Here is a 25,037-nt window from a genome sequence, read left to right as displayed (position 1 = left end):
CCTCTTCCATCACTGTCTCCTATACTTCTTCCCTTTCTTAAGACAGTTTCAGCAGGTTTCATTGTTCTATTTTCATACATAGAAATATCAGGTGGCCCGTATTCATCCTCATTCACAGTCTTCAGTACCCTTTTACCTTTTCTTGATTCCCATCTCCCCTCAGTGGGACATTTAGTGTGTTTTAATCAGATTGAGGTTTCACTATGGTGTTTCAAATGTTGTGTATATTATGTTTTGCTTAGAATAATCCTCACTTATTTTCTTTTTCTGTCCTACCCCAATCTCATATCCTTATTTTTAGATATAGATTCCACATCAGAAAGAACACATGATGTTTATATTTCTGAGTCTGGCTTATTTTTGATGATGCTAGTTCTTTTTTTTTGGGGGGGGGGTCCGGTCGTGGGGCCTGAACTCTGGGCCTGGGCGCTGTCCCTCAGCTTTTCAGCTCAAGGCTAGTGCTCTACCACTTGAGCCACAGTGCCACTTCCGGCTTTTTTTTTTCTTTTTCCTTATGTGTTGCTGAGGAATCGAACCTAGGGCTTCATGCATGCAAGGCAAGCACTCTACCACTGAGCCACCTTCCCAGTCCCTGATGATGCTAGTTCTATTTTCATTTTCCTACACAATTGGCATAATCGTGTTCTTTATTGTCAAATAATACTTCCTTGTCTATATATAACACATTATTCATTGTTTGCTGGGCATGTAGGATGATACCATAACTGGACTATTGTGAATAATGCTGTAATAAACGCCAATGTTCAGGTATCTTTTATCTTTTTTATTTTTATTTTTGCCAGTCCTGCAGCTTAAACGCAGGGCCAAGGCCCTGTCCCTGAACCTCTTTATGCTTAAGGCTAGCACTCAACAACTTGAGCCACAGCACCACTTTTGGCTTTTTCTGTTTATGTTGTACTAAGGAATCAAACCCAGGGCTTCATGTGTGCTAGGCAAGCACTTTACCACTAAGCCACATTCCTAGCCTGTTCAGGTATCTTTTATGGACCTTTAAATGTGTGGCCAAAAGTGGTAGAGCAGGATCATATGGTAGTACTGTTTGTTTGTTTGTTTGTTTGTTTTGAGGGCTCCTTTCCTCTCTGTACTGTGCTCTGTATCCTCCTCAGCGTTTGTTCTTTTCCTTTCTTTTTATTTGTGTCAGTTGTGAGGCTTGAACTCTGGCCTGATGCTTCCCTGACCTTTTTCACTCAAGGCTCATGCTCTAGACACTAGGAGCCACGGCTCCACTTCCTTGTTGTTTTCTTGATGAAGCCATTCTGACCTAGGGGAATTGGAATATCAATGTTTGGATTTTCATTTCCTTTATGAATAATGATGTTGAATACTTCCTATGTTTATTATTCATTTGTAAATTTTCTTCTGAAAGCTGTTAATTTGCCCATTTATTGATTGAATTATTCTTTTGGTGTTTGGTATTTTGAACTTTTTATATGTTCTGGGTATTAATCCCTTGTCATATCATTAGCCTGTAAAGATTTTCTCCCATTCTGTAGACTTTTTTTACCCAGAAAATTGTTTTCTTTTATATACAGAAGATTTTTAGTTCAATCCCATTTGTGAATTCTTTTTATCCTTGAGTTATTGGCATTCTGTTCAGAAAGTCTTCATTATGCCTATACTTTGAAGTGCTTTTGGTATAATTTTTACAACTTAAAAGATTTCAGGTATAGGGCTGAGAAGGTGGCTCAGTGTTAGAGCGCTTGCCTTGCATGCTCGAGGCCCTGGGTTCGATTCCTTAGCACCACATAAGCAAAAAATAAAAAGCTGGAAGTGGCGCTGTGGCTCAAGTGGTAGAGCGCTAGCCTTAAGCTCAAGAGCTGAGGGACAGCGCCCAGGCCCAGAGTTCAAGCCCCACGACCGGACCCAAAAAAAAAAAAAAAAAGATTTCAGGTATAAAATGATGCTAATTGAAATGATCTCCACAATGTGGAAGCAAGAGGGTTTTTGTCCGTCCGTCCGTCCGCCCGTCTGCCCGTCCTTCCTTTCCTTCCCTTCCCTCCCTCCCCCCTCCCTCCTTCCTTTCTTTCCCTCCCTCCCTCCCTCCCTCCTTTCCTCCTCTTCTCCCCTTCCTTCCTTCCTTCCTTCCTTCCTTCCTTCCTTCCTTCCTTTCCTCCTTCCTTCCTTCCTTCCTTCCTTCCTTCCTTCTGTACTGTTTGCATTTATTTCTTTTGTCTTTCAATTTTTTTTCTCCTCTGGTTTATTCCCATGGTCACTGTTTCTGATTTTGGTATTCTTTGTGTCATATAAGTTTATCTGATTTGGGGAAGGTAAGGGTATCACAGAAACAGTGGGACAAAAGGTGAACTCATGCAACAGAGACACTCACAAGACACTATGTTGGAAATGAACTTTACAACTGGGAGGAGGGGAGGCAAGGGGGAGGGAAAGTGGGAGAAAATGAGGGAGGAGGTAACACTGTTCAAAAAAAAAAATGTCTTCATTGCCTTACATAACTGTAACCCCTTGGTGCATCAACTTTACAATTAAAAATTTTTTTTTAAAAAAGGATTTCAGGTCTTACATTAAGGTCTTTGATACACTTTGAATTAATTTTGGTCAAGGATGAGAGAGAGGAATGTAGTCCTAGTTTTCAAGATATGGGTATCCAAGTTCTAGCATCATTTGTCGAGAAGGCTCTTTATTTTCTTTCCTTCTTTCTTTTTTAAAATATATCTTTATTGTAAAGGTGATGAACAGGGGTTACAGTTATGTAAGTAAGGTAATGAGTACATTTCTTTCTAAACACTGTTACCCCCCTCCCTCATTTTCTCCCACTTACCCTTCTCTACTCCCCTCCTTCCCCAAGTTGTATTGTTCATTTCCAGCATAGTGTCAAGTATCATTGTTATATTAGATCATCCTTTGTCCTGCTGTTTCTGTGATTGCCTTTCCAGAAGGCTCTTTTCTTCAACATACTTTTTTGATGGCGGTTAGCTGCATGGCTACATTTCTGGGTTTTCTATCTGGTTTTACATGTTATGCAATGCTATTTTTGTTATGATGGATTTGTAGTATAATTTTATACCATTTCTTATCTGGGTAAAGTGGACTGGACAACATATCTTCAACTTAGAGACTCTCTCCAACTTAAACTTTTCCAAATAAAAAATGGCAAAAATAAGAACATAGAGAATTATCTCCTTAGAGACAGATTATAAAAAAGAATGAAGAATAAAAGTATACACACAAATAGCACTTTAGAAATGAAAATTAACCTTCTATTTTAAGTTGAAGATATGATGAAAGTAACTTTTAATTGGATTCCTCAGATACCCCATGCTCAGAATAAAAAATTCTGATGAGAAAGTGGCGCTGTGGCTCAAGGACAGCGCCCAAGCCAGAGTTCAAGCCCCACCACTGACCCCCCAAAAAATTCTGATGATAGTCTAATAATTAGATTATAGTGTTAATCTGATAATTAGATTATCATATAGCTAGCAAGAATATATGAAGCTGAAAAATTGAAGTTCTTAGTACAAAATGGTAATGAATTATATATTAAGTTATATTATTATATTTCAAATTATTATATTTAGATAAAAGTAAAGATATGTGACTTCAAAAGAAAATAATTTCAGAAAAGATAGTGTCTATAATCTATAGTTAAAAACCTAAATAGTAGAGAGAGCTACTTTCCAAATTCTTTTTTTTTTTTTTTTTTTTGTCGGTTGTGGGGCTTGAACTCTGGGCCTAGGCGCTGTCCCTCAGCTCTTCAGCTCAAGGCGAGCGCTCTACCACTTGAGCTACAGCGCCACTTCCGGTTTTCTGGTGGTTTATTGGAGATAGGAGTCTCACGGACTCTCCTGCCCGGGCTGGCTTTGAACCGTGATCCTCAGATCTCAGCCTCCTGAGTAGCTAGGATTACAGGCGTGAGCCACCAACGCCCCGACCAAATTCTTTGTTTGTTTGTTTTTTGTTTGTTTGTTTTTTTGGGTCCGGTCATGGGGCCTCAACTCTGGGCCTGGGTGCTGTCCCTCAGCTCTTCAGCTCAAGGCTGGCGCTCTACCACTTGAGCCACAGTGCCACTTCCGGCTTTTTTTTCTTTTTGCTTATATGGTGCTGAGGAATCGAACCCAGGGCCTCTGGCATGCAAGGCATGCACTCTACCACTGAGCCACCTTCCCAGCCCAAAGGTATCAAATCCTTTTTTTGGAGCTGGGGGGGGTCCGGTTGTGGGGCCTGAACTCTGGGTATGGGCGCTGTCCCTCAGCTCTTCAGCTCAAGGCTATCGCTCTACCACTTGAGCCACAGTGCCACTTCCAGCTTTTTTCTTTTTGCTTATGTGGTGCTGAGGAATCGAACCTAGGGCCTCAGGCATACAAGGTAAGCACTCTACCACTGAGCCACCTTCCCAGCCCCCAACCAAATTCTTATACAGATATAAAAATTGATATTTTAGTTCTTTATAATTATTATTTGTATGCTGCCTTAAATAGGTTTCTTACATTTTTCTAACCAATATGGTTTTAAAAAGACAGTTTTAATTACAAAGTGTAATTACATTAAAATATAGTGATAAGGCCTGATATTTCTTAAAGAAGAAAATGCTAGTTTTCTTTCTCAAATATTGTCTGTGCTGTTTATTCATTTGCAAAACCTTTTTAAAACAAGGCATTAAAAAGACAAAATCCAAATAAGGCATTTAAAAGATATTTGTGGCAGGTTCCAGTGGCTCATACTTATAATCCTAGCTACTGGAGTAGCTGAGATCTAAGATCAAGGCTCATAGCCATTCAAGACAGAGAAGTCTATGAAACTCTTATCTCCAAGTCACAAGTAAAAAGCTGGACATGGAGCTGTGGCTCAACCAGTAAAGCATTAGCCTTGAGTTTAGGTCCTGAATATAAGCCCCCAAACTGATATATATACACACAAATGATATTTGTGGATGGGAACCAATGGGTATGAATATTTATTCTTTTTCCACGCAACTCGAGTGATTAATTCATTTATCCATATTTATATTTACTATTAATTATGTTGGGCTGTTTGTAACAATTGCTCAAGAAATGCATTTCTTTATATAGAAGAAATCCAGAGATAGACTGAACTAGTACCGCGTTTCCTTGGTCATTGGAGGTCCAGATTCTCTTTTTGTTGTTGTTATTGTTGGTTGTGGGGCTTAAACTCAGGGCATGGCTGCTGTCCCTGAGCGTTTTTGCTCAAGGCTAGCGCTTACCGCTTACCACTTGGAGCCACCCTTCATTTCCCGTTTTCTGGTGGTTAATTGGAGATAAGGATCTCTAGGACTTTTCTGCCCTGGTTGGCTTTGAGTAGCTAGGATTATAGGCGTGAGCCACCAGCTCCCAACTTCTAGATTCTTTTAATATTTACTTTTTTTTTTCTTTTTTTTTTTGGTCGGTCATGGGGCTTGAACTCTGGGCCTGGGCGCTGTCCCTCAGCTCTTCAGCTCAAGGCAAGCGCGCTACCACTTGAGCTACAGCGCCACTTCCGGTTTTCTGGTGGTTTATTGGAGATAGGAGTCTCACGGTCTCTCCTGCCCGGGCTGGCTTTGAACCGCGATCCTCAGATCTCAGCCTCCTGAGTAGCTAGGATTACAGGCGTGAGCTACCAGTGCCTGGCTCTTTTAATATTTTCTTATTCTTGGCATTTGACTTTAATTCTCAAGACTGGAAAATAGGGCTATTTATATTCCATCATCATGTTAATGTTCCTCCAGATAGAAGGTAGGAGAAAGGGACATAGATAGCAAGTGCAATCTATCTCTCACCCTTTAAAAGGGAATTCTTGGATGCACTGGTTACCTTACCCCTTCTACTTATTAGCTTACTCGATTGAATGGGCACATACCTCTTGGCAAAGAAAACTAGGAAACAAATTTTTTTTCTAAACTAGCTATCTTGCTCCCTAAATAAAATTAGGGTTCTTTTTCTAAGCAAGAAGGATAGAAAAGTCGGTATAGAGTTGTGAGCTGCATAAAGAAAAAATGATGAGCAATTTTTTTTGAGGGTTTTTACCCAGTTTTCTTTTAATCTGTTACCAGTTTTACTGTTGGTTTTTAGAATGGAGAAGTTACAACGTGAAGAATAAAATAGTGGACTTGGAACATAAAGATAACTGGTTAATCAAGTATTTGAATGCTCACTATAAAATCATTTTCAAACTTTAATGTTCACAATTAATCACCTGACAAGGATCTGTTAAACTGGAATCTATGGAAGGCCTGATACTAAACTCCCAAGTAATACCAGTGTTGCTGGTATTACTTGCCACTTGAGTGGCAAGGTGTCAAGAGATAAAGCATGGAGGAGTACTAATTGAGAGTACTATTTCAGATGAGCACTCATCTTGGTTATACTTAACTGATGGTTGCTTTTCTGGTAGAATTGCTGCTTTCTTAAAGTTGGGCTAAATTTCCTTTAGGATTTACTGTTTTTCCTTGTTTTGTTTTGCTTTTAGTATTGGTGTTTGAACTCAGGATCTCATGATTATTACCTTTTTTTTTTTTTGGCAATATCAGAATTTGAACTGAGGACCTTACAGTTGGCTGGCAGTCTACCACTTAGCCATATCTTCAGCCTGCTTTTTGGCCTTTTTTCTTTTTCCTTTTTTTCTGGGTTTTTAGAGATAGAATCTTGCAGACTTTTTCTGCCCACAGGGCCTTCTAACTGCAATCCTCTGTATTTATCTTCCTTAATAACTAGGATAACAGGTATGAGCCACCAGAACTTGGTCTTCAGGTTTTCTTTAAACAAGTATTATATGGATATTTGAATTAAAAGAAAACCTTGAGAGATTTCTTTCGTTCAGGAAGGAATCAAAAGCATAATTTAGTGTAGTTATTTAGACCCATCAGAATCTCCTATTATTCATGAGACTCTTGTTAGAGGTTTGTCTATATAGGGAAATAAAAATACTTTTAGAGGAGAAATATAGTCAGAAATTAGTCTAAGATAGTATTTGGAGTCTTAATTAAAATACTATTGAGACTTGAGCATGTTTGTCAATGTTGGATTGCTTGTCAGCATATGTAGGCTCTGGGTTTGATCCCCGTCAAATACTGACCAAGATAGGAAAGATAAAAATGTAAAACAAGTTTAAGATAATCTGAGTTTCAACAGTGATATTTATCCTCCTTTTTGCTAATGATATAATTCTTAGTGAGACATATTAGTGCATAAAATTTTCTCTCTCCCTACGTCTTGGTGGAGTAGGGTTTAAACTCAGGTCCTTATGCTTACTATGCAGATGTTCTCCTAGTTGAGCTATTCCCCCAGTCCCTGTATAATGCTTTGTAAATTTAGCCTTAAATTTCAGTTTTCTATACATAACTGAAATCATATAATGTGAGAAACCAAATGGCTGTATTTTATTATCAGTTACTAATTCTTCAACACTTCCTAATTTCGAATGTATTTTTATTTTGGCAATACTGCTTGAGATATTTCAACTAAGTTTAATGAAGGGTACTAGAAACATGATTCTAAAAACTATGTATTTATCTTTTCGAAAAATTTATTAAGAACTGTCATATATACATATGTGCTATCTTCCTATAACTTTTATATTATTACCTTTATTTGTTTCAGTGTCCCTGAATGAGGTTTCATTGGTAGTAGACACCACACATTTGAAGAGGTTTGGATTGTGGAAAAGTAAGGATGAAGATTACAGTAAAAGGAGTCATGCTATCCTTTTCCTCTGGGTTTCTTCAAGTTATCTTCAAGAAATTCAGACCCAGTTAGAGAACTCTCTATTAAGCCAGCAGTGTGAGTACAAAATAACTAAATATCAGGATGACCTTAGAGGTTTTATGAAATGTTTTAAAAAAATAAGTCATAAAATAAGTGTTCTAAAATTAATTTCAAAAATATAATTATTAAATTTTATTGAATAAAAATAATTTTATCCCGTAGTATTATATAAGATAATTATTTTATTTATTGATATGATTTCTCCTGCTAACTTTACTTAGGTTAATGAAGTTATCTTATAAAATGAAAAGAATACTTTAAAAAACATTAAAAATTGTTTACCTTAAAAACAAAAATTTTCTGTGCTTTTGGAAAAAGAGCTATCTTTTAGTTATTTACTTACTTTTCTCATGAGATTTTTTGGCATTGTTTCTAATAGATTGTGACATTTAACTAGTGACAAAGTTAAATAAAAGATATTTGCCTTCAACATTTTCTTAGTTTTTGGAAAAAAAATATCAGTTTCCTTCTTAGTCTGTATATAGGCATCATGAGTTTTTTTCTAAAATTTGTTTAGTCTTCAACTCATTATGAAGTTGAAAATAGAATTGGTTTAGAATTAAGTCAGATTAGTAAAATTTGTTTTTATCTTTTGATTTTTTTTTTTTTTTTTTGGGTCTGGTCGTGGGGCCTGAACTCTGGGCCTGGGCATTGTCCCTCAGTTCTTCAGCTCAAGGCTAACACTCTACCACTTGAGCCACAGCGCCACTTCTGGCTTTTTTCTTTTTGCTTATGTGGTGCTGAGGAATCAAACCCCCTCATGCATGCAAGGCAAGCACTCTACCACTGAGCCACCTTCCCAGTCCCTTATCTTTTGATTTCTTTGCCTTCTTTCCACCTACTTTCTTGTACATTGTAGATTTACGTAGTAAGCTAAATTTTATACTTTTTTTTTGGTCAGTTGTGGGGCTTGAACTGTATGGGCTTGGGTGCTGTCCCTGCGCTCTTCAGCTCAAGGCGAGTGCTCTACCCTTAAGACACAGCCACTTCCAGTTTTCTAGTGGCTTATTGGAGATAAGAGACTTTCCTGCCCGGGCTGGTTTTGAACCGTGATCCTCAGGTCTCAGCCTCCTGAGTAGCTAGGATTACAGGCCACCGGCATCCAGCATTTTATACTTTTAAAATTACTCATTTTCCTGATCTAATTACTCTGGCAAGAAAATTCAAGAAAAAGTAACAAGAAGTTGTAGGTAATATGAAGAAATATATAATAAGTTCAAGATAAGGAAGTGTCTTTTGAGACTATTGTTGTTGTTAATGGTTTATGAAAAAGTGAAGGTGTTTAATTAGAATATCTTGCTTGGTTGATGGATAAATCTCTAGAGGAGGCTAGTGAAAAGTAATTGCTTAATTATCATTTATTCATCAACAAGTTAGCTAGGAATGGGAATTCTATCAGTATAATTGCAGAGTTTCCATTCTAGTTAACTAGAACAGGAGTCAAACTTAGTTTTGGTTCTAGGTTACTAATAGTTACCTATTTTGGGATTCTAATTTGCCTGGGTTATCCCTTCACATACAGAATGCTTCATTGAGTTTTGTATTATTCTTTTTTTTTTTTTTTTTTTTTTGGTGCAGTCGTGGGGCCTGAACTCTGGGCCTGGGCACTGTCCCTCAGCTCTTCAGCTCAAGGCTAGTGCTCTACCACTTGAGCCACAGCGCCACTTCCGGCTTTTTTCTTTTTGCTTATGTGGTGCTGAGGAATCGAACCCAGGGCCTTGAGCATGCAAGGCAAGCGCTCTACCACTGAGCCACCTTCCCAGCCCCTGAGTTTTGTATTATTCTTACTGGTATTACATTATGTTAATTATAATCCCATTGAAAAATAATAGTAGTGATAAAATTGTTTTTATTTCTTTCATAGCAAAATCCAGTGAATTCATTTTCCTTGAGCTAAACACTCCCATTTCACAAAGAGAAGAGCTGAAATTGAAAGACATTATGATGGAAATAAGTACAACCAACGGAGAATTAGAGCTTTCTTATCCATTGTCTTGGGTGCAGGCATTTCCTTTGTTTCAGAACCTTTCTTCAAAAGAGAGTTCCTTTATTCATTACTACTTTGCTTCAGCTGCTGAGGAAATGAAGATGGTACCATTATCTCAGGTTAGCATATGTTTAATCTGATTGACGGGGGTAGAGAAGTAGAAGTAAAAATTCTTTCGTTGATATTACGCTGATTTCAAAATGTTATTTTAGTCAGTCCTGGTGCTTGAACAGTGGGCCCACGTACTGTCCCTGAGATTCTTTTTCTCAAGGCTAGAACTCTACCACTTGAACCGCAGTACCAGCTTCCAGCTTTTTCAGAGTATTTTATTGGAGCACTGTATTTGATATTGGTATAATTTGTGGAGGGGAAGGGAAAAAACAAATCATTTAAATAGGGATACAGGTGGACCCATTGCAACAATGAGATGTACAAGTTGTTATGTCGAAAAATGCACTTTACAACTTTGGCCGGGGGGGGGGGGGGGGGGGGGGGGGGGGGGGGGGAAGGGGGAGATGGGAAGGGGAAACAAAGGAGGAGGCAACAATGCTTGATAAGAAATGTACTCATTACCTTGTCCAAGTAATTGTAATCCCTCTGTATGGTAGTTTCATAATTAAAAACAAAAAAGAGTCTCATGGGCTGGGAAGGTGGCTTAGTGATAGAGTACCACATAAACAGGAACAAAAAAGGCATAAGTGACACTTTGGCTCAAGAGCATTTGCCTTGAGCACAGAGGCTCAAGGACAGTGCCCAGGCCCAGAGTTCAAGCCCCGCAACCAACCAAAAAAAAGAGTCTCATGGACTTTCCTGTCTGGGTTGGCTTTGAACTGTGATCCTCAGATCTTATCCTCAGATTATAGGCCTGAGCCACTGGCGCCAGGCATAAAAATATTTTCTTAAGCTAATTTTTAATGTGTTTTTAATTTTTTTTATTTCTTTTATTTATTCTTTGCTTATGTGGTACCAAGGAATCTAACCCAGAACCTCATGCATGCTAGGCAAGCATTCTACCAACTAAGCCACATTCCCAACCCACAAAATGTTGTTTTATCAAAAGAACAAAATCTCATAGAATTATCAATGCCAAAGCTGGAAAGTTAGACTAACAAAATCTATATGAGAGGGGCTGGGAAGGTGGCTCAGTGTTAGAGCGCTTGCCTTGCATGCCTGAGTTCCTGGGTTCGATTCCTCAGCACCACATAAGCAAAAAGAAAAAAGCCGGAAATAGTGCTGTGGCTCAAGTGGTAGAGCGCTAGCCTTGAGCTGAAGAGTTGAGGGACAGTGCCCAGGCCCAGAGTTCAGGCCCCATGACTGGACCCCCCACCCCCAAAAAAAAAATCTATATGAGAATGAAATCCTAACCAGGGGATAATAAAAATATATACTGAGGCTGGGAAGGTGGCTCAGCGGTAGAGTGCTTGCCTTGCATGCATGAGGCCCTGGGTTCTATTCATCAGTACCACATAAGCAAAAAAGAAAAAAACCAGAAGTGGCACTGTAGCTCAAATGGTAGAGTGCTAGCCTTGAGCTGAAGAGCTGAGGGACAGTGCCCAGGCCCAGAGTTCAGGCCCCACAACTGGACCCCCCCCCCCAAAAAAAAATATATATATATACTGATAACAATAGATAACTGAGTTAATAAGTAAATAAATAAATGGCCAATAGGAGAAATCCTGTCTTTAAAAGAATGCATTTAGTAAACAAAAGCAATAAGGAAAACATAACTACCAAACATAACTACTAACTAGTTATATTTATGATTATTTTAGGCAAGGTCCATTGATAGATGTGAAATTTAACAGGTGAACATTTAAGAAGAAGTAGATATCTAGTCTTTTATTTATGAATATTAATATTAATATTCACTTTTATTAATAAATGTTAATATTCATGAATAAAATAAATATTCATGGAAAAAAGTAATAACTGCAGTGACGATACCTGGCAGACATTACCTTAAGTGAACAAAGTCTACATCACTATTGATAGCACATATTGACATAATATTCCCCCTCATAGCATGCACTGAGAAGGATGCATCAGTCTATTCCACTTTTCCCAGTGTTACGTAACACCAGTATAATCCTGAAAAAAATGAGTCAAACTTAGTTTTAAAGGGTGGGGGGAGGATGGGAAGTGATGGGAAGGGGAAACAAAGGAGGAGACTACAATGCTGGATAAGAAATGTACTCATTATCTTGCCCATGTAATTGTAACCCCTCTGTACAGTATTTTCACAATAAAAAAAAATTATCTGACTAGTACTCTTCCAAAGTACCAAGTTCATGAAAGACAAGAAAAGACTGAGGAGTTAAAAGGATCCTAAAACAGAAGAATATCTACGAGAAAACAACTAAAAAGAGAAAAAAGTCAGCAGCTTAATTAATACTTTTATACTCATATCATATTAATTGGTTAGCTTTCAAGTCTAAAATTATACTGAAAGAATAATAAGTTAAAAAAGCATCAGAGAGGGGCTGGGAAGGTGGCTCAGTGTTAGAGCGCTTGCCTTACATGCATGAGGCCCTGGGTTTGTTCCTCAGCACCACAAAAGCAAAAAGAAAAAAGCCAGAAGTGGTGCTGTGGCTCAAGTGGTAGAGCGCTAGCCTTGAGCTGAAGAGCTGAGGGACAGCACCCAGGCCCAGAGTTCAGGCCCCATGACTGGACCCCCCCAAAAAAAAATCTATATGAGAATGAAATCCTAACCAGAGGATAATAAAAATATATACTGAGGCTGGGAAGGTGGCTCAAAAAAAAAAAAGCATCAAAGAATGGGGCTGGGAAGGTGGCTCTGTAGTAGAGTGCTTGCCTAGCATGCATGAGGACCTGGGTTTGATTCCTCAGCACCACATAAACAGGAAAAAGCCAGAAGTGGCACTGTGGCTCAAGTGGTAGAGTGCTAGTCTTGAGCTGAAGAGCTGAGTGACAGCGCCCAGGCCCAGAGTTGAAGCCCCACGACCGGCCAAAAAAAAAAAAAAAAAAAAAAAATCAAGGAAGTTTTATAATATACATACCCCTTATATATTTTTAGAATGGAAGTATTTCCCAAGGAGCTTTGGTATACATGTACATGTCCATACATATAAACTGGTACTTGAGCTACAGCGCCACTTCTGGCTTTCTAGTGGTTTATTGGAGATAAGAATCTCACAGACTTTCCTGCTTGGGCTGGCTTTGAACCACGATCCTCAGATCTCAGCCTCCTGCAGCTAGGATTACAGGCGTGAACCACCAGCGCCCGCTCTAAGGACCTTTTATGTAAAAGACTTACAGAAAGCCACACTATAAGTCTTTCTGCTAATGAAGCATAAGAGTTTACCATTATTTTACTTTATGCATAATGAGACAATTGTTAATTATATTGTTTATAAGAATTTGTAATTTTCCCATTTTATAGTAGAATATTAATTTTTTGTATCAATCTTGCCTTTTTATCTGAAATTTTATTTTTTTCTGTTATTTGTCAACTGTTTTGGTTATTTTTAAACTATGATGTTATCAAATCCTTCTGTAATTATATAGTTGTTATGTTGAAGAAATGAAGTAAAATTAAATTTTGACCAGTATATCACATATGGTGATTTTGACCACAAGTATTTATTTGGTTTGGTTATTCTTTATAGAAAAAAATTTTAAATATAAATATTACTCATTGACATGAATTTCTTTTCAACACAATCTAGTTTTACCTTTATCTTTTTGAAATTGACATATTTATGTTTATGGATTTAAAAAAGAGAACTTTCTTGTTATTTTCTTTCAGCCTTCAAATACAGATGCAGCCAAGCCTACTTACACCTTCCTACAGAAGCAGAGTAGTGGTTGCTACTCACTTTCTATCACATCCAATCCTGATGAAGAATGGCGAGAAGTCAGGCATACTGGACCTGTTCAGAAGTATGTACTGTGTTATATCCTAGTTGTAGGTGTGCTATAGTAGTTTTCATTCATGTTGCTGCTTTTGAGTAGTGTACCTTTTAAAATATTTCGAGTTTTACTTTCATGGTGATGGTAGGAAGATAATTTGAGTTTATAAGGAATTTATTCTACTAAGAAAATAATAAATGTAATATCACTTGGTTTTATGTAAGACAAAATAACAGAGTGAGATGTTATATTTGGTAAAAATTAAAATGTTCGTTGGAAGTGTTGGAATAAGCAATGTAGCTTTTGTTTCGGTGGGCCTTGAACTTGATAGGTAAGCATTCTTCCATTTAAGCCACATCCTCAACCCCTTTTGCTATAGTTATTTTTCAGCTAATATTTCATGTTTTGCTTGTTGCTGGGCTTGATAGGGTGATCCTCCTAAAATACCTCCTGCATAACTAAGCATTTAGGTCTGTGTCATCATGCCCAGCATTATTATTGAGATGAGCTTGTGCCAACTTTTACTTGGCTGGCTTTGAATCTAATCTCTGCCTCCCAAGTAATTGAGATTATAGGTGTGAGCCATCATTCCCCAAACAGCAGTAGATGTTTTTGAAGATTCAATATTCCATGTCTGTATTAGGATAGGGAAAATGAAATTGCTTACTAAAGTATATCTCATTTTAAGAATTTGGAGTTTAAGTTCTTTCAAAAGTTGTTTTTTGTTCATATTGTATATATACGTTCTCATGATGATAAGGCAGAAGTGCTTATGTAGTTTAGGTGCTTTCCACGCTTTTATGTGTTTTTTTTTTAAACAATTGGAAGCAAAGCATAGTATAGGAAAATAGTCAATTAGAAACTATCAAGACAGCTACCTTTTCTTGTTTGTTTTTGGTGCTGTGATACTAAATGAAAGCAATCGCAATGACTCTTAGATCCTTGAGCTATTTTGGTACAAGAAATATATATTGTGCCTTTATTAAATTACTACATTACTACATTTGCCCATTAAGTACTTCCATGACTGTTCTAAAAATACAGCATGTAATTCATTTCTGGTCTCAGGGTACCAGAGGATGCCTCTGGTTATCATCTGTTCTCTGTTACTTTTTGGTGTGACTTCATGATTTGTTTTCTTCATTTTCTATTAAGTTCCTCATTACAACTACTTCTTAGGCGAAACTTGTCCTTTAAGCCACCCTGTTATTTTTGTTGTTGTTGTTGCCACTAGAAGTAAGCCACAGTTTTTGATGGCTGTTTTATATGAATGGAAAGGAATTGTTTGTAGGGATTCAAATGTAGGACTGCAAGTGGAATATAGAAAAATAGGTTTTTTAAAAAAAATTTTAATAGGGTGGGAAGGTGGCTCAGTGGTAGAGCGCTTGCCTTACATTCATGAAGCTCTGGGTTCAATTCCTCAGCACCACATAAACAAAAAGAAAAAAGCCAGAAGTGGCGCTGTGGCTCAAGTGGTAGAGCGCTTGCCTTACATTCATGAAGCTCTGGGTTCAATTCCTCAGCACCACATAAGCAAAAAGAAAAAAGCCAGAAGTGGCGCTGTGGCTCAAGTGGTAGAGCATTAGCCTTGAGCTGAAGAGCTAAGGGACAGCACCCAGGCCCAGAGTTCAGACCCATGACCGGACCCAAAAATAAATAAATAAATAAAATTTTTTTAATAAAGCAGTGTTGAAAGTTAAAAAAAAATTATATAGAAGAGAGACATCCTCAATGGTATTGTAACTGGTGGTAAGGTTATTAAGGTTAGATAAATATTGAGAATTATACTAATATATTAATCTTTTGAGGCTAACCCTACTTGGGAATTATTGGAAAAGAAAAGATAATGTTCAATAAGAGTATTATTAATAGCTTTGTGAGAATTTAGGAAAATATTCTACAGATTTTCTATTATAGTTACAGATTGCTACTCAGTTCTTGTTTCAGATAAGACATTTCATAGATACTAAAATTTTCAATACAATAAATTTTAACTTTATTTTTAAGGTTAATTGTATATCCTCCACCACCTACTAAGGGAGGGTTAGGAGTAACTAATGAAGATCTGGAATGTTTAGAAGAAGGAGAGTTTCTTAATGATGTAATAATTGATTTTTACCTGAAGTAAGTATGATAATAAATGGTCTTATTTGTTTTATAGTTTTTGCTATGAATGCAAATGAATGTCTTTATTTGAACTATTTTAACTTTAAAGTAACCTGACAAGATTTCAAACTTGGAAAATTTTTTGCCTATAAAAATTTTTACTAAACTCAGTTTCATTCTTTGAATTTTCATTGGTACTACATATGTACCTGTACACACATTGTACATACATTCTACATATACTACTGCTCTTTTGCTTGTTTTTTGTGTATGTTAGTTTTTTATATGTGCTTCTTTGACTAAACTGTATTATTATGATGAAGGAAAAATTACATAATTGCAAAGAACTGAGAAGAAGCAACAATATTTAGCTATCATGTCTTTTAAATACCATAAAAGTTAACTTTCACTTAACAAATCTGTATCACTGTTCTATTCAATTTTTTAAACTTGCATCACAAAAAAATGAAGGTATAGATATGGAAGCTGTTAAACTTTTCATGCAGTGGTCCAACATGGTGGTGTGTGCCTGTGACCCTAGCTTTTCAGAAGGTGGAAGGAGGAGAACAGTGAGTCTGAGGCCAGCACGGGATGGACAGCAAGATCCTGTCTTTACGAAACACACAACACAAAGATTGGGGATTTAGCTCAGGGGAAGAGCACTTGCTTACCAAATGTAAGACCCTGAGGTCAGTCCTCAGCTCCGAAAAAACGAACAAGCGAAGTAACACCAAAAAAGAGAGAGACACAAAACAAAACTAATTCAAAGGAACTTCAGTTCTAACCTTCATTTTCGCCTATATCCCTAGACTTAAATTTCTGACACTTCACTGAGAGAGGCCCTAATTATCTCACAGATTCCTTTCAAACCAAACTTATTATGTTACTTAAACTCTTAGTTTTGCTAATACCATTTGTAATGCTAATCATAAAGACTCAAAAATATATCATTTATATTTACAGATATTATGGACTTCTAAATCTCTAGAAATTGAGTTTGGAATTTTTAAAAATGTCTTTCATGGGCTGGGAAGGTGGCTCAGTGGTAGAGCGCTTGCCTTGCATGCCTGAGGCCCTGGGTTCGATTCCTCAGCACCAAAAAAGCAAAAAGAAAAAAGCCAGAAATGGCGCTGTGGCTCGAGTGGTAGAGCGCTAGCTTTGAGCTCAAGAGCTGAGGGACAGCGCCCAGGCCCAGAGTTCAGACCCCATGACTGGCCCCCCCCCCAAAAAAAAAAATGTCTTTCATGTCTTTCACTTTTTAAGCATTTGGAAATTTAGACCTTATAACTTACTATCCTTTTTTGCCTAGTCTAACATCTGTCCACTTGAGGATTGACTGATTGGTCTTCATTATGAGTCATTCATTCTTTTTGGCTTGCATATATGATAGTTTTTTTTGTTTTGTGTTGTTTTTTTGTTGGTCATGGGGCTTGGACTCTGGGCTTGGGCTCTGTCCCTGTGCTCTTCAGCTCAAGGCCAGCGCTCTACTGCTTGAGCCACAGCGCCACTTCCGGTTTTCTGGTGGTTTATTGGAGATAATAGTTTCACGGACTTCCTGCCTGGGCTGGCTTTGAATCATGATCCTCAGATCTCAGCCTCCTGGGTAGCTAGGATTACAGGTGTGAGCCACTGGCACCCTGGTAGTTTTTTTTTTTTTTTTGAAGTATGAGTGTTTTAAAATTTCTGTATGCTTTAATTTTTTTTTTCAGAAACACAGTTAAATTGTTTGGAAAAAAGTTCATGCTTTCAGATGTATTGTTTTTAAGATTTACTAAGTCAGACAGAAGACGAATTCCCACCATTGAGGAACATATTGTTTTCATTCTTTTATGAATTACGAAGTTCTGAATAGTAAGAACAGGGATCATTCCTGTGTGAATGCTGGGCACCATTCCCTGTAATTTTGGATAGTTATTTCCTTACCTTGGACATTTTCCTCACATACATATAGTAGTCAATATTCCACTAGGTATGTGGGAATCTGTAGTTTTCTGGAATTCTCTCTGTATATAGCTCTCTCTTTTCTAGTATTCTCATCTGCAGACTTATCTATTTCTTCCTCCCATCCCCTTCGCCCCCATATTTTTGCTTGAACAGCCTTACAGTCTTGCTTAGCTTTTTTGCTCAAGGCTGGCACTCTGTCATTTGATCCATACCTCCGGTTTTGGATTTCTGATGATTAATTGGAGTTAAGAATCTTGAGGGTTTGTTTTCACAGGCTACCTTTGAACTGTGATTCTCAGATGTCAGCCTCTTGAATACCTAGGATTGCAGGCAAGAGCCACTGGCACCTGCATAAACTATTAGAAATAGCAAAATTTCCTCGTGGTGAAGTTTTAATCACTAAGTGATTATATTCTAAAGTTATGTTGAATTATTTAGTATAGTAATAGACTAAATTTAATGCTTGAAAGTTTTCTAGATTTATTTAGAAGTGTTATAACTTTTGTTATATATTTGTCATATGATATTTGATTAATATTTCCTTCTCTCTTTATTTCCATGGAGCTACTGTTCCATTCCCCTCTTACTTTCTTTACTGTTTAGTGTAAATGTGATCTTGGTAGAAGTTTGATATGTATTTATTAACTAAATGAATGAATAAGTTGGCAATTTCTTCTTTAAATGATCTTGATGGAAGGTAAGGTATTTAAAATAAACTGAAAGTCAAAGTCAGAGAAGATGTGAGGTGGTTTTAAATGTAATTGGTTATATTTATGAGTTCCACAACATAAGACAATTGGAGAAAGAAGCCATGCAAAAATAAAAAAGTAATTTATTTTTATGGGATTGCTGCTTTACAGGTATCTTATATTGGAGAAGGCATCACATGAACTTGTTGAACGAAGTCACATTTTTAGTAGTTTCTTCTATAAATGTTTAACAAGGAAGGAAAATAATTTAATAGAAGATAATCCAGATCTTTCGTAAGTCAATTCTTTTACACAGTTGAGTTTTAAGAGAAAATATATTATTTTCATGCTTCTTGTGAAGTGGCTTCTTTATAATATTTTGTAGAATGGGCAGTGTAGGATTTGGGTCTGTTTGCTGTAAGAGCCTTTTGACAGGAAGGCTGACTTTTGCAGGCCGGCTGTATTTCCTGTTGCATACCCAGTAGAAGTATGAGCAGTTGGAAGGCAAGAATAAAATTTCTTTCTTGCCCAGTTACCTTTGATCATGATTTTATTAAGAAATTGTATTTCTCCAGTGGGTCCATCTTTCAATGGACAGAACTGTTAGACCTCCAGCTCCTACACTGCTGTTTGATTGTCTCACTGCCATTTAAAAAATTTGTACTTTTTTTTTAAACTTCTGTAACCGGTTCTCTTTAGTACATTCTCTTTTTGACCATTGCTGGCATTTACTGCTGTTTAATTAACTTGATGCAACATTATGTGAAATACCATATTAGTTTGAAGTTTAGTTGAATTTCTGGCCAAGAATTTTGTTGTTGTTGTTGTTGGTTGTGGGGCTTGAACTCAGGGTTTGGGTACTGTCCTTTAGCCTTATTACTCAAGGCTAGCTCTCTATCACTTTGAGCCACAGAATTTGAGATAAGATTCTCACAGACTTTCCTTCCCAGGCTGACTTTGAACCATGATCCTCTGATCTCAGCTTTCTGAATAGCTCGGTTTACAAATGTGAGCTCCTGGCGCCTGTCTCTGGCTAAGTATTTTTTGATTAATACTAAAATGCTATAAAGCATTGGGTAGGGATAGGCAAAAAGTAGTAGTGACCCAGGCAACAGCAGCATAGAGCTTTCACTCTCTCTGTCTAGTCCTAACAATTTGCATTATAAGTGCTGGGAATATGGCTTTGTGGTACAGTGCTGGCCTTGTATGCATGAACCCCTGGGTTTGATTCCTCAGTACCACATTAACAAAAAAAGCTGGAAGTGGCACCTTGGCTCAGTTGGTAGAGTGCTGGCCTTGAGCAAAAGACGCTTAGGGACAGTGCCCAAGCCCTGAGTTCAAGCCCCAGGACTGGGGAAAAAAAAATCCTCCCACCCGCACTTACCCCCCAAAACTTATATTAAGTACAGTACTGAAGAGATTTCTTTTTTTTGTTGTAAGTTTCTGTTTCTTTAAAAATTTTTTTGTTGTAACGATACTGTACAGAGGGGTTACAGTCACATGAAATATAATTTTATTGTTGTTATTAAAGTGTTGTTCAGCAGGATTACCATTTTATAAGTCAGGTAATGAGTACATATGTTTTTTAGACAGTGTTATCCCTTTGCTTTCCCCATTTCCCCTTCTTGTCCCTGTGCACAAGTTACATAGTTCATTTTCCACATAGTGTATAATGAATAGCATGATTGCATTTGTTTATCCTTCCTCCTTCCTTCTAGTGCTCTCCTTTACCCTCAAATAAAGAAAACTCCAAAAGCAAAAACAAACACCACCACAACCACTACCAACACCACCAACAATAAAACCCCATGTTCCCATTTCCTGGAATTTGAGTTTTTATTTTTTGGAATTAATGTACACATCTATGAGTTTACAATATAAGAAATACATTATATACATTATGCCTTTTTCATTTTTTAATTGTTTTTAGCTGGATCTTGGTGGCTCATGGCTGTAATCCTAGCTATTCAGGAGGCTGAGATCTGAGGATCTGTTTGAAGCCAGTCAAATTCAAGAGACTCTGGTCTCCAGTTTAACCACAAAAAACCTGATTGTCAGCTTTGAGTGAAAAAGCTAAACAAGTACAAGGCTCTTGAGTTCAAGCCCATTACTAGTACACAAACAAAAAACCGTGTCTTTAGATACATAGGGCATATAAATTATATCCTATTTGTTCTAGATGAAAAAGAGACTAAGATTGAGCAATTTAACTAAGAATAAATAGTGAGTGGCAAAAGTAAATGATATCCAATACTTACCTTTCAATCTCTAGTACTGACAATTTGAATACCTCAAAAAATAGCCTTTGAGGGTTTATTGCATCTTATTAAAACAATAGGATAAGAGTCTCACAGCCTTTCCTGCCCGGGCTGGCTTTGAACCATGATCCTCAGATCTCAGCCTCCTGAGTAGCTAGGATTATAGGCATGAGCCACCAGTACCCAGCTTTTACTTTAGTTTTTTTACGTAAATCAAATTTTTTGTATTTTCCAGAGTTGCACAGAGAAGACATAGAAGAGTAAGAACATGGACTCGTCACATAAACATTTTTAATAAAGATTACATTTTTGTTCCTGTAAATGAGTCGTGAGTATTTCAGATTATTTAAAAGCAAATTGAAGAAAGACAATTTAGAAAAAAATATTTATAGTGCTAATAATCAGTAAAAAATATAGTATATAAATCTCAGGTTACATCTTTAATTTTTTTCTCTGAAAATAGCTAAGACAATGACTCATTTATCTTAGGTTTTTAGTTTGACAATGTTTATGTTGTAAATATAGTTGAAAAACAAAATGACATATAGCTCTAAGGCCATAAGGACTGAGACTTTTTTTTCAGTACTGGGGTTTGAACTGAGGGCCTCATATTTGCTAGACAGGTGCTCTAACACTTGAGCTAGGTCCCAGCCCTTAAATTTTTTTTTGATATAAGAAAATTTTTTACTCATTATATTATAAGAGGAAAAACTATGATCTAATACAAAAAGGTGATGATATGAGTCTATTGATTTATATTCTTAACAGAAAGTACAGGGTATATGAAAGGAAATAGTTTGAATTACTTAAATTTTATCCTAAATAACTTTACTCATGTCCATGTTAATTGTAGTCATTTGTCTTAGATTGATTGTTCTACATTATACCAAGAATTATTACAATGGATGTCTTCAAAATTGTCATACACATTTTCTCATATATAGCTCTAGAACATATTCTTCTACATTGTTTAGATTTTGCATGCTTTTTTTTTTAATTTAATTTTATTTTATTTGAGAACATACTGTACAGAGGGGTTACAATTACATGGGCAGGATAATGCATACATTTCTTACCAAGCATTGCAGCCTCCTCCTTTGTTTACCCTTCACCTCCCTTCCCAGCCTCCCCCCTCCCCCCACCCAATCATACCCCCCCCCCCCACCAACATTGTAAAGCTGGTTTTGACATGACATTTTGTACTTCTCATTGTTGCAACAGGTCCACCTGAATCCTTAAACGACTTGTTTGTCCCCGTCTCCTCCACATGTTATACTGACATCAAATATAGTGAAAGCGGGGGTTACACTGTGGGGGAGTGACATACAAAGCAACAAAGAAATAATCTTATAAATGCGTTAGAAACACATGCATGAAAGAAACAAAAACATTAAAATACATATTTGAGGGTTCGTTTTCCTAACATCACATTCTCTGACTTTTTCCGCTTGACTCATACCTATATTAGATATTGCAAATAAGGGAAACCATGGGACCTATGTTTCTTTGGGCCTGGCTTACTTCACTTAATATAATTTTTTCCAAGCCTTTCCATTTCCTAACAAATGGGGAAATGTCATTCTTTCTGATGGAGGCATAGAATTCCATTGTGTATATATACCACATTTTCTTGATCCATTCATCTACTGAGGGGCATCTGGGTTGGTTCCATATCTTAGCTATGGTAAATAATGCTGCAATAAACATAGTTGAGATTTTGCATGCTTTTAAGATTATAATTCTTCTTCAACAGGTCTCACTGGTATCTTGCAGTCATTTGTTTTCCATGGTTAGAAGAAGTTGTGTATGAAGATTTCCCACAAACCGTATCCCAGCAATTCCAGGCTCAGCAATCTCAACATGACAACAAAACAATAGGTTATATTGTTAATGTAATGTTTTTAATAATGACATAATAAAATGGCTACAGATTATAACATGAAATTAAAAGTAGCATATTGGTAAGCTTATTACAACAAAGAATAAGTTTTGAAATTTTTATTACAGATATGTACTAAAGTTGAGTTTTTGGCATCAAGTTTTATTACAGAATTTGTAAAGAATGGTTTTGCTAATATGACTAAACCTCATGCCATGGATCTTCAAGCATAATCTGAACTCTCAATTGCTGCTTCATTTTATGTGCCAGTACTGGGGCTTGAAATCAGGGCCTGGGTTTTGTGTTTTAGCTTTTTGGCTCAAGACTGGCCGTCTATCACTAATTAGTTAATTGGAAATGAGTCTTACTGACTTTCCTGCCTAGGCTGGCCATGATCCTCAGATCTCTGCCTCCTTAAACCTAGGATTACAGAGGTGAAAACCAACACTCATCTTCAATTGCCTCATAATATAATGTAATGTATTCTTTGTAGATTAGGTGATCAGAGAAAGATAAGACCACATAATTCTTCAACGATTTTTCATTTTTCTTAGACATAGTATAAAATTCCTTTTTGTTTCCTCTCCTTCCTTTTTCCTCTTCTCCCTCCCTCTTTTCTTTGTTTCTTTCCCTCTTTTCTTTGTTTCTCTTTCTTCGTCCCTCCCTCCCTCCCCCCTCTCTTTCTCTCTCTTTCTCTCTCTCTCTCTTTCTCTTCCTTTCTTTCTTCCTTTTCTTTCTTTCTTTCTTTCTTTCTTTCTTTCTTTCTTTCTTTCTTTCTTTCTTTCTTTCTTTCTTTCTCTTTTTCCTTTCTTTCTCTCTCTCTCTCTCTTTCTTTCTTTCTTTCTGTTTTGTTGTGTAGCCTAGGCCAATCTTGTAATATTGCCTCAGCTCCTGACTGCTGAGATTTTGTTGTGTAGCCTAACCTAGTCTTGTAATATTGCCTCAGCCTCCTGGGTGCTGAGATTAGAAGGTGCACACTTTGCTTAGTGTAATCTGGATTCTTAATTATGTGAACAATAAAAACTAATTTGAAAAAAATCAAAATTACATATTTTGTCTCTGTAGCCTAAGTAGCAAGCACAGTTGACAGCCATCTTTTCCATTAATGCTGTTAAAAGGGGGAAGAGAAACAAGGAAGCAACCAATTATTTTCAATTTTCTCTTACTATTTTTAGCTTCAAAAGTGAGGTGACTTAGATCACTATGGTCAATTTTAGAAGAGCTATTACTAGAAAATTCACTTTCCACATTAAAACAGAAGATAGTTTATGAACTATCTTTGATGACTATCTCTTTTTAAAATAGGAAATTGACTCAGCTAACTGATGTTTCAGGTTTTGACCTTGTGGTTTATGCATTGCCTGATAATAACCAATCATCAATTTTCTTCATAATGTTAACCATAAAACTGTGAAATAGATCTGAGATATTTTTCTTTTTTTTTACTACTCTGTATATATTACAATTTGTAGCCAGGTGCTGGTGGCTCGTGCCTATGATTCTGGATATTCAGGAGCCTGAGATCTGAGGATCACAGTTCAAAGCCAGCCCAGACAGGAAAGTCCATGGGAATCTTGTTTTTTTTTTGTCAGTCATGGGACCTGAACTCTGGGCCTGGCTGCTGTCTCTCAGCTCTTCAGCTCAAGGCTAGTGCTGTACCACTTGAGCCACAGTTCCACTTCCAGCTTTTTCTGCTTATGTGGTACTGAGGAATCAAATCCAGGACCTCATGCATGCAAGGCAAGCACTCAACCACTCAGCCACTTTTCCAGCCCTCATGAGAATCTTATCTCCAATAAACTACTCAGAAAAAGCCAGAAGTAGTGCTGTGGCTCAAGATAGAGTGCTAGCCTTGAGCACAGAGAGGCTCAGGGACAGTTCCCAGGCCCTGAGTTTAAGCCCCAGGGTGCGCTCTCTCTCTCTCTCTCTCACATACATACATATATATATATATATTACAGTTTGAATTTGTCACTATTAAACATAAATATATAGTAAAGTCTCATACTCACTTCATTATTTTTTGTTAGATAATGATCTACATCCTACTTCAACACTGTCCTTAAGTGCAGAGGATCCCAAAGTAAGTGTGTTTTATATAAATATGAAGGAAGATAAATTCATATATAATGTTATTGATGAAATAGCGTATTGCTAAGTGAACATGAATGAGTACTGGTAATTCACAATTAAATTCTGCTTCTTTGAAAAAAAATTTTTTTCTCAGTTGTGGGGCCTGAAATCTGGGCCTGGGCATTGTCCCTGAGCTCTGCAGCTCAAGGCTAGTGCTCTGCCACTTGAGCCACCTAGTCAGCCCTGAAAATTTTGAACAAAGGAATAAGAAGAAAGTTATTCTTCTTGTACCTGTTTGGCTTGCTTCAGCTGCCTCTCAAAGATTTCACTGTGCACCTTAGAAAAATAATGGCACCGAAAGGGTCTGCATTAAGAAATTGAAGTTTGTTATATTGTTTCTCAAATTTATTAACACAATTAACATCAAGAAAAACTAACTTTCCATTCCTTTTTGGTTAAAGTAGATTAATACTGTTTTTTGTACTTCAAAAGGAA

At 37.0% G+C, this 25,037-nt stretch overlaps 1 protein-coding gene across 3 annotated transcripts in view; it reads left to right on the top strand.

Moving 5' to 3' along the window:
- The window catches only part of Senp7 (SUMO specific peptidase 7), a 101,071-nt gene that overhangs the window by 70,786 nt on the left and 5,248 nt on the right, over positions 1 to 25,037 (top strand). For all 3 annotated transcript variants that reach the window (XM_042676892.1, XM_042676893.1, XM_042676891.1), the window contains 8 exons: positions 7,572 to 7,751; positions 9,601 to 9,842; positions 13,490 to 13,623; positions 15,601 to 15,717; positions 18,504 to 18,626; positions 20,826 to 20,918; positions 22,344 to 22,468; positions 24,500 to 24,552. In XM_042676892.1, coding sequence (XP_042532826.1) covers positions 7,572 to 7,751; positions 9,601 to 9,842; positions 13,490 to 13,623; positions 15,601 to 15,717; positions 18,504 to 18,626; positions 20,826 to 20,918; positions 22,344 to 22,468; positions 24,500 to 24,552 — 1,067 coding nt within the window. The remainder of the gene's footprint in view (positions 1 to 7,571; positions 7,752 to 9,600; positions 9,843 to 13,489; positions 13,624 to 15,600; positions 15,718 to 18,503; positions 18,627 to 20,825; positions 20,919 to 22,343; positions 22,469 to 24,499; positions 24,553 to 25,037) is intronic.

This window comes from Dipodomys spectabilis, unplaced genomic scaffold, assembly GCF_019054845.1.
Source record: "Dipodomys spectabilis isolate Male_0828 unplaced genomic scaffold, ASM1905484v1 ptg000032l, whole genome shotgun sequence".
NCBI classification, from domain to species: Eukaryota; Metazoa; Chordata; class Mammalia; order Rodentia; family Heteromyidae; genus Dipodomys; species Dipodomys spectabilis.
The sequence above is the reverse complement of the archived record's forward strand: the minus strand, read 5'-3'. Positions and strand labels throughout refer to the sequence as shown.